At 43.7% G+C, this 13,759-nt stretch overlaps 1 protein-coding gene across 4 annotated transcripts in view; it reads right to left on the bottom strand.

Moving 5' to 3' along the window:
* Positions 1-8,088, bottom strand: part of WAC (WW domain containing adaptor with coiled-coil) — a 74,903-nt gene extending 66,815 nt beyond the window's left edge. Inside the window, exons 1-3 of one of the 4 annotated variants that reach the window (XM_056519417.1) lie at positions 7,754-8,088; positions 7,562-7,595; positions 201-387 (exon numbers count right to left, since the gene is read on the bottom strand). In XM_056519417.1, the coding sequence (XP_056375392.1) occupies positions 201-387; positions 7,562-7,595; positions 7,754-7,794 (262 nt within the window). In that variant the 5' untranslated portion in view covers positions 7,795-8,088. The remainder of the gene's footprint in view (positions 1-200; positions 388-7,561; positions 7,596-7,753) is intronic. The other 3 variants (XM_056519416.1, XM_056519419.1, XM_056519418.1) reach the window with 3 other exon arrangements.
* Positions 8,089-13,759: the final 5,671 nt, after the last annotated feature.

Below are 13,759 nucleotides of genomic sequence, written 5' to 3'. Positions count from 1 at the left end.
TGCATAGTGTAGCAGAATCCCATTGAAATCAATGGAATTCTGCTGCAGCGGAATGTCCGTGCAGAATATTCTGGTGGAATTACGCTGTGTGAACATAGCCGGACTATTCTGGAGGGAACAGAAATTTGCCTTACTGCTCTGGGTGAACCTCAAAGAACATTATGTGATGAACTGCAAGTGATTCTAAAATACAGACTTACCTCCATCCCTCTCCCGCACCCTGTGAATGTGCACGCTTTTGGCTTTGCCATGTCCAACACCGTCAGAATATTTCTCAGGGCTATCTGATCTGCGCATTTTATTTGGGGGAGACGGATCTGCAGAGTCTCGCATCTTGTCATGACGGTGATCACCGCTGCTTGGGTGACCCTTTGAATATTTAAGATTCTGGGGGGAAAAAAAATAAAATAAATGAGTAAAGCATACTTCAAACCAATTTCTATAAAATGTTGATATGATGTAAGACTGAGTGATCAATCTGGGCACCATATATTCTTGCACTTGATCTGTAGACTTGATAAAAATTCGGTCTGACTTTCTAGACCCCCCGTCAACCATTTGAAGGGGCCTCCTGAATGTTCATTGCTGCTTGTCCTTTCTATTACTATACCTGGCGATGCAAGGTACTGCAGCATTGCCCCATTAATGAGGAGGGAAATCTATCAACTTAAAAAGCCTGGATACACCCCCCCCCCCACCCCCTTTTTAAACATAGCTAATGATTACTGATGTGGAAAAAAACAAAATGCTCTACAACAGACATCATCAATCCCTATATATAAATGAAAGAAATAATCTTATATGTTCTATAACCTGTCATTTTAACTGTGTGTGTGTAACATTTAATCATCAGATCCAAACCCAACTTCCTAAGCTGAAATTCTGTGAACATGTTCTAAATCTCTGCAACAATAAAAAGATCTTATAAATCATTTAAATAAAATGGGACTTACTATAATTTAAATTTAATAGCCAGTGTTTCCCAACCAGGAAGCCTCTGGCTTTTGCAAAACAACAACTCCCAGAATGCAAAACAACAACTCAATGCGGGCATTGAGGGAGTTGTAGTTCAGCAACAGCTGGAGGCCCCCTGATTGGGAATCAGTAAGCTAGGCATTTACTCTGCAGTAGCTGCTGCTAAGAGTGTAGTTTTACATAGCAACCATTTAGATGAATGGTTGTCCATATAATTTAGTGATGGCTTATGTCTGCCAGAATGGATGTCCTTTAGAATCCAAAAGAGGGGCTCCATTTTGGCCCAGGAAGTGACACCCAGTATATAAAATAAGTCCATAAAGGAAACATGTTGCTTTTATTATATAACCCCTTTTTTATTAAAGCCTTGGTCACACCATGCAGTCTTAAAGCAGCTGTTGATTAATCCAAACAGGAGAACTATAATTTCCTTTAAAAAAACCACACACTAAGGGAGAAATTTCAAAACGTGTGTTGTTGATACAGGCAACTAATCAACTTTTCCTCAGCGCAGGTCTATATGAATCTCACCTCACACTGTGAGTATGTGTATACATGGATAGAGATCGAGAGAGATCTCCCTCTAAATCTATATATCTCTGGAAAACCAAAAGACGCAGCACTCCAAAAAAAATTTATTCCAACATATCCAGTCCACAAGCAACGTTTCTGCTCTCTATGGAGCCATTATCAAGAGCAGAAACATTGCTTGTGGACTGGATATGTTGGAATAAATACACATTTATTTTTGGAGTGCTGGGTCTTCTGGTTTTGTATTTAAGAATAACCCTGATCAGGTTTGCTGGACGCCGGCACCCACTGCATTTCTACTATACTGGATAGTGCTGCATATTGTATTTGGAATATATATATATATATATATATATATATATATATATATATATATATATTATATAAAAAAGAGGCACAACAGCACTCTCAATGTAGAAAATGTATAAATAGCAGGGTGCAGGCAACTAAAAAAAAGGATCAGTCCATGAGTCCCTTCAATTCCATGAAAATAAAAAGTGGTGCAAGACTCCATATAGTGAAAAAAATTGTGGGTTTATTCCATCAAAAACAGTGTAAAAGCTGCTCTTTATTACACTGTTTTTGATGGAATAAACCCACAATTTTTTTTCACTATATGGAGTGCTGCACTACTTTTTATTTATATTTGTGTGTGTGTGTGCGCGCGTGTGTATATATATATATATATATATATATATATATATATATATATATATATACACACACACGTATATACACACACACTGTATTGTGTGAACAAAACTCGAGGCAGTGAGAAAAAAAAAAATAGTGTCATATACAGTGTACTACAAGCCTAAATATAGCCAGTACCATAAAAGTTGTGAATGCATCTTAATACAAGGCTAAAGATAAAGGAGATTTCGTTTTAAAACTGGAAAGCCACAAGTTGCAGATCACTGTAAAAATACAGCAGGTTCTAAAAGTTAAGGCCCTGGTGACATAGCGCCAATGTCTGAAATTATTCAGGGTCAACAATCAAGATGTAATGGCTACAAAAGGCTTGGGCTGACCACAGGTATTGGCTGGAGACCTGCCAGTTTACTGGACACAGAATAGGAGATCAGCTGTAGACGGCCTACAGGAGCCAACACAATGAAGGTCAAGATCAAAGGAAAAGATCACAACTGGAAAACTCCCTTTCACCCAGACTTCAGTGAAGAGTTAATTTAAATGTCTATTTCCTGCTAAAGATCTCCTCTGCAGACAGTAGTAGTTTAGGGGGCTTATAAATGCATTAAACAAAATGACATCCAAGAAAATAAACTACAGCTTTTTTTTATGTATTGCATTTTAGTGAAGTTTATTTTATTTTTTTAAATTTATTTTGTATGAGTTTTTTTTTTTTTTTTTTTAGATGTGCCACAGATATTTCTATGGAAAACTCAAAACTAAATAAAAATACCCAATCCTCTACAAAGGTTATACTAATATAAATGCACAATGTGTGTACTATATAATATAGAGCAGTAGTCTTCAATCTGCGGACCTCCAGATGTTGCAAAACTACAACTCCCAGCATGCCCGGACAGCCTTTGGCTGTCCGGGCATGCTGGGAGTTGTAGTTTTGCAACATCTGGAGGTCCGCAGGTTGAAAACCACTGATATAGAGTATTCAAAACCTTACTGCAGTGTTAGGGCTCAATTACATCACCACTGAGCTGCGGTAAAGAAAGCTCCAAGGCCAAAATACGGAAGACGAGCAGAGAAAAATACTGCATGTCCAGTGTATAAAGTGATAGACCGCATTTAAGTCAATGGAATCCGTTGGGACATTGGTGTTCGTTGCGCATAGGGTCCATTCAGTTGCTTTGTTGGGTGCCAAACAGAGTCTGCACAGGACGGAGGTCAGCGGTGATATGAACAAAATAGTCAAACAAATACTATCTACAAAATTTTGATCAGTGAAGGACCCATCTGATCTATTCGATTGATCGCCACAGTGGGAACCAAATAACTTGTTTTTCAGAAACGTTATCTGAGCTTTTAAAAAGGACAACACTAGCGCAAAAGACCAAGAGGGAGACTTATCAAAATCTGTCCAGGGGAAAAGCTGCTGTCCGGGTATGCTGGAAGTTGTAGTTTTGCAACATCTGGAGGGCCACAGTTTGAAGACCGCTGGACTAGGGCACAGAATCACACCAATCACTGTTTAGTGCCTAAGGTTAGAATACCACTTTGTAGCCTTTTTGGAAAACTACCAATTTAGTTTTTGACCCGAAGTATAAATCCTTCCTTTATATTTCCCGTTCCTCTTAAATCCACTTCTGGCTGTGGAAGAAGAACTGCAGTGGCAGTATTTGAAATCCACGCTAAGGGTATGTTCACATTGCAGAATCTCTGCTCGCTGAATTCAGCAAGCAGAGTTTCTGTCTGGCAGCCACCGTGGAAAATACTTCGGTGGTAGAAACGTGCGGAACAGCGCCGTCACCATTGATGGCTATGCAGTGCTAGCGGACTTCTGTGCAAAGAATGAACATGTTCTTTCTTTGCGCGGAACAATTTGAGCAGCAGAATTATCCGCTGCTGAAATTCCGCAGTGTGAACGGGACTCACGGAAGACCCATTCACACTGATGGGAATGTTCACTGCGCGGAAATCCGCAGTGTGAACAACATACCCTAAGCGATGGTTCCACCCTCATTAACTCTAAGTTACCTGTCTATTGACATCTACAATGCTATCTAAACACCTAAAGGGCACAAGACGGCACTGGAAAAGTCACTGTATAGCTCCCTGCACAGATCTGTAATAAAAATATAGGGTGAGATTTATGAAAAATTGTGCAGAGGAAGTTGAGCAGTTGCCCATAGCAACCAGTTTGTTTTTCCATTTTTTTTTTAAAGGCCTTAAAAAATGATCATATTGGTTGCTATGGGCAGTGGCCAAGTTTTCCTCTGCTGCACAGGTTATCTGGCCTTTTAATTCACATTTACCTAAAATAAAAAATAAAAACAGCTACCAGAAATACAATCAAAGTATTTAAATGGAAGATGAGAAAAAACATCAAATATTTCTTTAAAAATGTTTCAACATAAAAGCTTGATAAAAACAGGCCCTTTTTTTAGACACTGGAGAAGTCACTTTTTGGCTCCCCCCCCAAATCTGTTACAGAGAAGACTGCTCTACATAGGAAACTACTACTTTTGAACTATATAGAGGTGACTGCAGTTGATGTCACCAGAGAGCACTTACATATTGACATTGGTGCACAAGATTGCTGTCACCGTTTAGATCTATACTGGTAGAGATGACTCCCCCTTTAATACTACAATATTTTTTTTTGTTACATAAGCTTTAGGAGTTAGCTGACACGTCAAAGGACAACTACAGTAGGAATAAAAGTTGCTTGATCCCCAGGGGGATAACAGTGGTGCACAAGACAACAGCAGGGAAGTCATCGTTTAGCACCATGCACAGATATAAACTAACAGATGTCGAAAATATAAATACAGCTCAATGTGTCAAAACTAGAGCAAAGTGAAGTCACTATTTAGCTCCCGCCACAGATCTATAATATACAGGACCCCCCCCCCCCTTTATAACACTACATTTTTGTCCTGAGTGTGAGTTTAGTTGCCCGGCATTTGACATCTACAGTGGGATCAAAAAAAGAGGTCAGAGCACCAGGGTTAACACTAGTGCACAAGATGGCAATGATCTACAGTGATATAGATGCCTTCCCTACACTTCTATAAAACTACAAATTTTGCAATGGACAAACTGCACAAGGTGGCACCTGAGAAGCCACTGTTTAGCCCCATCGGCAGATCTGGTATATATATATATTTTTTTAGAGAGTTTCACTCGTTCGATGATCTCTAAAAAGGACATTAAAGTAGATATCTATTTCTAGGGTTTCCAGAAATGTCATCTGAGCACAACAATGGAGCACAGGATCACACCTGAGATGTCACTGCTAAGCTCCTGCAGAGATATAAAAGTAAAACAGAAATAAATCCCCACCCACCTCCTGAAAAGTACAAATCTAACCCTATATGTCAAGAGACATCTACGGCGGAATAAAAGATGCTATGGACCTAGCAACATCATCGGAAAATTTACAGGGAAACACTAGTGCACAAGATCCCATCAGAGACAGATCTGTTGTGAGATTAGTTGACCTGTCAAATGATGTCTACAATGCAAAAAGATTCTTGCACCTAAAGGGTTAACACGTGTGCAGAAGATCGCAGCTAAAAAGAGTCGATCACCCCCTCCCCCTATATAAAACTACATAGCTTCTCATTAGCTGATCTGTCCATTCACATCTACAGAGACTTCAGCTTTTGCGCAGTATATAAGCCAGTGTTCCCCAACCATTGTGCCTCCAGCTGTGGTAAAACTACAACTCCCAGCATGCCCGGACAGCCAAAGGCTGTCCGGGCATGCTGGGAGTTGTAGTTTTACCACACCTGGAGGCACCCTGGTTGAGAAACACTGGTATAAGCTTTAAGGGTGAGCTGACCTGTCAATTGACAACTACAGTGGGAATGGAAGCAACTGGGCCCAGAGGGACAACACTGGTGCAAGAGATCACAAAAGAGAAGTCACATGAACAGGAAAAACTATTTCCTGCCCCCCATAAATTTGCACTAGTGCTAAAGTTCCCCCTACAGCACTTCATTTAGCTACCTGTACAGATGTGCCCTGTCAGGGGGAGATTTATCTAAACCTGTCCAGCGGAAAAGTTGTTCAGTTGCCCATCAGATCACTAAGAAAGAATCTGATTGGTTGCTATGGGAAACTCGGCAACTTTTCCTTGGTGCAGGTTTTGATAAATCTCCCCTACAGAGATGACCTCCGCCCTATATAAAACTACTATTTCTGTGCTATATAGCAGAACCTTAGCATCTGTCCCCCCCCCCCCCCCCCAAGATATGAATTGATGCTAAGGATCACCCTGCAGCGCTCCCCACCTAGAGATGACCCCCTCCCTCTATGTAAAACTACATTTTATGTGCTAACTACATGATATCTGACCTGTCCATTCACATCTTTCTCTCCTCAGGTATGTGCCCCAGTGCTGAGGCTCACCCCACAGTGCTCTCTGTTTAGCTCCTGCACAGAGATGACCCCCTCCCTCCCCTTCTCTCTATAAATATACACACACGTATTGATAATATATAACGACATGATATCTGACCTGTCCGTTCACATCTTTCTCTCCCTCAGGTATGTGTCCTAGTGCTGAGGCTCACCCCACAGTGCTCTCTGTTTAGCTCCTGCACAGAGATGACCCCCTCCCTCCCCTTCTCTCTATAAATATACACACACGTATTGATAATATATAACTACAATATATCTGACCTGTTCGTTCACATCTTTCTCTCCCTCAGGTATGTGTCCTAGTGCTGAGGCTCACCCCACAGTGCTCTCTGTTTAGCTCCTGCACACAGATGACCCCATCCCTCATATATATATTATACATACACACTCATACATATCTATAGATTATATAACTACATGATATCTGACCTGTCCATTCACATCTCTCCCTCAGGTATGTGCCCCAGTGCTGAGGCTCGCTCCACAGTGCTCCCTGTTTAGCTCCTGCACACAGATAACCCCCTCCCTCTATATATAAACATACATATGTATAGATTATAGGACTCCACATTATGTGTCCCTTCACATGTACAGGGTGAGGACACTTTGTGGCCCCTGTATTGGCTCTGGTGCTGAGGCTCACCCCACAGTGCTCCCTGTTTAGCTCCTGCACAGAGATGAGCCCTCCCTCTATATATAAACATACATATCTATAGATTATAGGACTCCACATTATGTGTCCCTTCACATGTACAGGGTGAGGACACTTTGTGGCCCCCAGTATTGCCTCTGGTGCTGAGGCTCGCCCTGAAGCGCTCCTGTTTGGCTCCTGTAGCCCCACTCTAGCGCTGCTCGCCTTCCCCCTGGTCGGTGTATGAGGGCCCCCGCCTCAGCTCCAGTGCCGGCCCCTCTAAGTGCGGAGCTCCGGGGCTCGGGCCTAGCGTACAGGCCGCAGCCTGGCTGGAGTAGTATGGCGCTCCGTATATACCTGGTAGGGTTGGGAGTCCCTTCGGTCGTGACAGCTGAAAGAGACAAGACAGAGAGAGCGGGTTAGAGGGAGGGGGAGCGGGGCCGGGGAGGGGGGAGCCGCCGCCGCCGTCACCAGGAACGGGGGATCCCAGCGAAGATGGCGGCGGAGAGAGGAGGAGACAGGGGAAGAGGAAGACGGGGAGCTCATTACCCATCACTGAGTCTCGCTTGTTTCCTTGCATACATTACCATCAATGCCGTGTGTGAGTGGGGTGTGGACGCGAGAGGGCTGCGGACAACAGTAACCCGTCCACCGGCGGGCGCTGTACCGGGGCACGGTGATCGGGATGCGGCCCCAGTCTATAGCGCTCTATACACACGCTCGGCTTTCGGAGAGTTTACTGATCAATATTATTTTATACGTTAACGGGGCGTGAGCCCGTCATCCATCTTCCCCCCGCACACACAGACACAGACGGCACGACACGGCGACGGCTGCGCGAACACTCGGGAGCGCGCACTACACAGTTCCCGTCTAGACGCCACGAACGCGCATGCGCTGCCCCGCCTTACCCAGTTTCCAACGGCGCAGGCGCAGCACCACCTAGAAACTTGACGTCACTACGCATGCGTACAATATGCGTCATGGTAATGACGTTTCACTCTTTTTTTCTTTTTATTCAGGAAGCTACAACTTTATATAAAAAAAAATTACAAACAAACAAAACCTCTAAAAAAGTTCTGGATCTGGATTGCAAACGTTGTTTTGTTGTATTTATATGTTATATGTCAGATTTTTATTTTGTTACATGAATTCCGATGACGCGGCCTGTGTGATCTTATTTAACCCCCTACAGAGTCCGACACAGCTGGTTTTGGTCTTTATTACAAAGCCAATTTTAATTTTGGCATTTTTGTTTTTTCCTCCTCCCATAAAATATATCTTTTTTTCATCCACAGACCCACATTGGCTTATTTTTTGCACGACCAATTGCACTTTGTAAGGACGCCTTTCATTTTACCCGCAGGTGGACGACAAACATGGACTTACACTTTTAGTATGTGTAAACATATCCTTAAAAATGAAAGCTGATCTCTGGTTGCTATGGGAAACACAGACATTTTTTTTTCTTTTCTTGTAGACAGTTTCATAAATCTGCCCATTGCGTCTCATAGCCAATAACATGCCAAAACGATCTAAAAGAAAAAAAAACTGTCTTTGTTGCCCATAGCAACCAATCACATCTCATTTTACAAGAGCAGTGTAAGACATGAAATTTGTGCTGTGATTGAGTGTTATGGGCAACAAGGATAGTTTTAATAGATATTCTGTAATGTATTTCATGTGCAGAAAGTTCCCCAACATCTGTTGTCTATGAGGCGGCGCATTTTCAAGCAGTCCGATAGCCCGCCGGTACATTTAAATGTGAGGAATGTGCACCCGTGTTTCAGTCGTGTAAACACGGCCATATTCTGCTCACCATGGCCGTCTTCTGATCATCTGGACAGCGGTGACTGGTAAGGATATCTTACACTTCTTCACTGACACTGTTTGTAAGGTAGAGTACCCTTTTAAGATGTAACTAAGAAGCAAGAAAACTTAGGACTCACCAGGTATGCAGGTATCAAAACTTGTACAGTGCCCCACTCGACCTACGATGGCCCCGACATACGATAATTTCAACGTACGATGCTTTTGTATGTCGGGGCCATCGCATAAACGGCTATCCGGCAGCGCTGACTGCTTCAGCTGCCGCCGGATAGCCGTTTACGGTGCCCCGTGTGCTCCGGTGATGTCTCTTACATGTCCTCGGAGCTCTGGCGCATCCTCTTTGGGATCCCCTGCATCGTCGGCGCTCTCCAGCGACGTCATCACGTCGCTGCGCACGCTGTCCCGTCATCCAATAGGAGCGGCGTGCGTAACAACGTGATGGCGGCGACGGAGAGCGAGGATGCCAGGGAAACAAAGGCCTTGCCTGAGCGTCGGGGACACCTCGGGCACGCGGCGATAGCGATGGACGGCGACATCCAGGGCAGCGGTGACGGTCCGGAGCGGCGGGGACTGGTGAGTACAACTTCCTCTAACAGTGGTCTTCAACCTGCGGACCTCCAAATGTTGCAAAACTACAACACCCAGCATGACCGGACAGCCAACGGCTGTCCGGGCATGCTGGGTGTTGTAGTTTTGCAACATCTGGAGGTCCTCAGGTTGTAGACCACTGTCCTAAACTTTACATTGCACGGATCCCTCAACATGCGATGGTTTCAACAAACGATGGTCCGTTTGGAACGGATTACCATCGTATGTTGAGGGATCACTGTAGTTTTATTTTGTATTTGAAACATCATTCATTACCAAGTGTGGGGAAGGAGCAGATGGATGTGATAGCCTGGGGGGTGTAGGTTATGGGGAGTGTTCCTGTGCGATGACTAAAGAGTGCTTGTTAACGCTTGCTATTTGTTACACCAGGGTGAGGGCTCCTCAGTAATGCTTGTCCTACCGCCACCCTTCCCAAGAGCGATAGGGAGGTAGATAATAATGGAATGTCCACAACCGGAGAGTTTGCTGAAACAGTTGTAACTTTTACTGAAGATTTTATGCAAGCTTCATAACCAGAACAGTTGCTATACATCCAAGCTATCTTTGGAGATTGACAAAGGTTGGGACTTTAGCAATTTAGAGTCTTTAGGATAATATGCGCTGTTCCACTGGATTTAGGGGATTAGTTGCAGTCCAGTAATCACACTAGCTTTAGCGGGGAGTAGTTTAGAACTCACGGTTTAAGTTCCGCTGAGGCCGGTAGGTTTTCAGGCCTAGTGTGTCTTTGCAAGTTGCGCAGATCCATCCTGCTAGTCCGGCATCCACGAGAGCAGCAACCCAAGAGAGTGATAATTGGCTACAGCTCCCTTATATGGGCAGGGGCTGGACTAGTGCTAATTGGTCGATACTTGTGTCAATCACCATTACAAAGGATTATGGGCAACACGTGACCCAAGGAACTCCAAAGGTCCTCCAACACACCATAGAGGATATTAACATGGTCACATGACCGAAGGTCCTGCAACGCTAAACAAGGTAAGTACTATACATTCTATTAACCTCTTAAGGACCAAGGACGTATGAGTACGTCCTTGGTCCTGCTCCCGTGATATAACGCAGGGTCCCAACGGTGACCCCGCATCATATCACGGCGGGCCCGACATCATAGTGAAGCCGGGACCCGCTGATAATAGCGCGCTGCACTGATCGCGGTGCCGCGCGCTATTAACGCTTTAGCACTCAAAGCTGAGCCACGCGGCTAAAAGTGAAAGTAAAAAGTGCCGGTTAGCTCAGTGGGCTGTTCAGGATAGCCGCGGCGAAATCGCGGCATCCCGAACAGCTTACAGGACAGCAGGAGGGTCCCTACCTGCCTCCTCGCTGTCAGATCGCCGAATGACTGCTCAGTGCCTGAGATCCAAGCATGAGCAGTCAAGCGGCAGAATCATCGATCACTGGTTTCCTAGGAGAAACCAGTGATCAATGTAAAAGATCAGTGTGTGCAGTGTTATAGGTCCTATGGGAGCTATAAAACTGCAAAAAAAAAAGTGAATAAAGATCATTTAACCCCTCCCCTATTAAAAGTTTGAATCACCCCCCTTTTCCCATAAAAAAAAAAACCACAGTGTAAATAAAAATAAACATATATAGTATCTCCGCGTGCGGAAATGTCCTAATTATAAAAATATATCGTTAATTAAACTGCACGGTCAATGGCGTACACGCAAAAAAATTCCAAAGTCCAAAATAGTGCATTTTTGGTCATTTTTTATGTCATGAAAAAATGAATAAAAATAAGTCCTATCAATGCAAAAATGGTACCGTTAAAAACTTCAGATCATGGCGCAAAAAGTGAGCCCTCATACCGCCCCGGAAAAATGAAAAAGTTATAGGGGTCAGAAGATGACAATTTTAAACGTATTAATTTTCCTGCATGTAGTTACGATTTTTTCCATAAGTATGACAAAATCAAACCTATATAAGTAGGGTATCATTTTAATCGTATGGACCTACAGAATAAAGACAAGGTGTCATTTTTACCGAAAATAAATAAAGGCAAGGAGCATAAATAAAGGCAAGGAACAGACGTCAGATAAGGCAGCGGCGGTACACTTGGAGGAGAAGACTGAGAAGAGGAGTCTGGCTGAGCCAGATAAGACATCTATCTACAGGGGTTCTGCAACCTACAAGGGGAGGCATATATGTACAGGAGAGGCATCTATCTACATGGAGTCTGCTACCTACAGGGGGGGGCATCTATCTTCAGGGGTACATGGGAGACACTGGGGTGTAGAGGAGTGTACATGGGTGACAGAGGGGTGTAAAGGGGTGTACATGGGTTACAGAGGGGTCTACATGGCAGACAGAGGAGTGTACATGGGAGACACTGGGGTGTACATGGGAGACAGAGGAGTGTACATGGGAGACACTGGGGTGTACATAGGAGACAGAGGAGTGTACATGGGAGACACTGGGGTGTACATGGGAGACAGAGGAGTGTACATGGGAGACACTGGGGTGTACATAGGAGACAGAGGAGTGTACATGGGAGACACTGGGGTGTACATGGGAGACAGAGGAGTGTACATGGGAGACACTGGGGTGTAGAGGAGTGTACATGGGAGACAGAGGGGTGTAGAGGAGTGAACATGGGAGACAGAGGGGTGTAGAGGAGTGTACATGGGTGACAGAGGGGTGTAAAGGGGTGTACATGGGTTACAGAGGGGTCTACATGGCAGACAGAGGAGTGTACATGGGAGACACTTCACAGTACATATCACAGTGATCACCCCTCTCTGCTTCCAGCTTGTGTGGTGTAAAGAAGGCTGTAATACTACTGCGTGAGACTGGCGTGCAAAAATTCGCATATGCGAAATGTAGCATATGCTAATTTTCCCATATGCGAATTTTCACATATGATAATTTTCGCATACGCGAATTTTCGAATATGCGAAAATAAAACTAGAATATGCGAATATTCGCGAATATATGACAAATATTCGTCCATATATTCGCGAATATTCGCGAATTCGAATATGGCCTATGCCGCTCAACACTATAGAGGAGTGTACATGGGAGACAGAGGGGTGTAGAGGAGTGAACATGGGAGACAGAGGGGTGTAGAGGAGTGTACATGGGTGACAGAGGGTGTAGAGGAGTGTACAGGGGTGACAGAGGGGTGTAGAGGAGTGTACATGGGTGACAGAGGGGTGTAGAGGAGTGTAAATGGGTGACAGAGGGGTGTAGAGGAGTGTACATGGGTAACAGAGGGGTGTAAATGGGTGACAGAGGGGTGTAGAGGAGTGTGCATGGGTGACAGAGGAGTGTAGAGGAGTGTACATGGCAAAAACTTTTTTTATATATATCAACTGGCTCCGGAAAGTTAAACAGATTTGTAAATTACTTCTATTAAAAAATCTTAATCCTTCCAATAGTTATTAGCTTCTGAAGTTCTGTGTCTAACTGCTCAATGATGATGTCACGTCCCGGGAGCTGTGCATGATGGGAGAATATCCCCATAGGAACTGCTAAGCTCCTGGGACGTGAGTCATCAGAGAGCAGTTAGACAGAAAAAAACAGCTCAACTTCAGAAGCTAATAATTAGTGTTGAGCGGCATAGGCCATATTCGAATTCGCGAATATTCGCGAATATATGGACGAATATTCGTCATATATTCGCATATATTCGCATATTCGTTATATTCTCTTTTTATTTTCGTATATGCGAAAATTCGCGTATGCGAAAATTAACATATGTGAATATTAGCATATACAAAATTAGCATACGCGAAAATTCGAACATGCGAAAATTAGCATATGCAAATTTTCGCACGCCAGTCTCACACAGTAGTATTAGAGCCTTCTTTACACCACACAAGCTGGAAGCAGAGAGGGGTGATCACTGTGATGTGTACTGTGAAGAAAAAAAAAAAAAAAAACGAATATTCGTAATTACGAATATATAGCGCTATATTCACGAAATTCGCGAATATGCGATATTCGCGAATAATATTCGAATTGCGAATATTCGCCAGCAACACTACTAATAACTATTGCACGGATTAAGATTTTTTAATCGAAGTAATTTACAAATATGTTTAACTTTCCGGAGCCAGTTGATATATAAAAAAAAGTTTTGGCCTGGAATACCCCTTTAAGCTGATACAAAAGCTTATCATT

This window comes from Hyla sarda, chromosome 5 (assembly GCF_029499605.1).
Source record: "Hyla sarda isolate aHylSar1 chromosome 5, aHylSar1.hap1, whole genome shotgun sequence".
NCBI classification, from domain to species: Eukaryota; Metazoa; Chordata; class Amphibia; order Anura; family Hylidae; genus Hyla; species Hyla sarda.
Note: the sequence above shows the minus strand (reverse complement) of the source record. Positions and strands in the feature narration are given on the sequence as shown.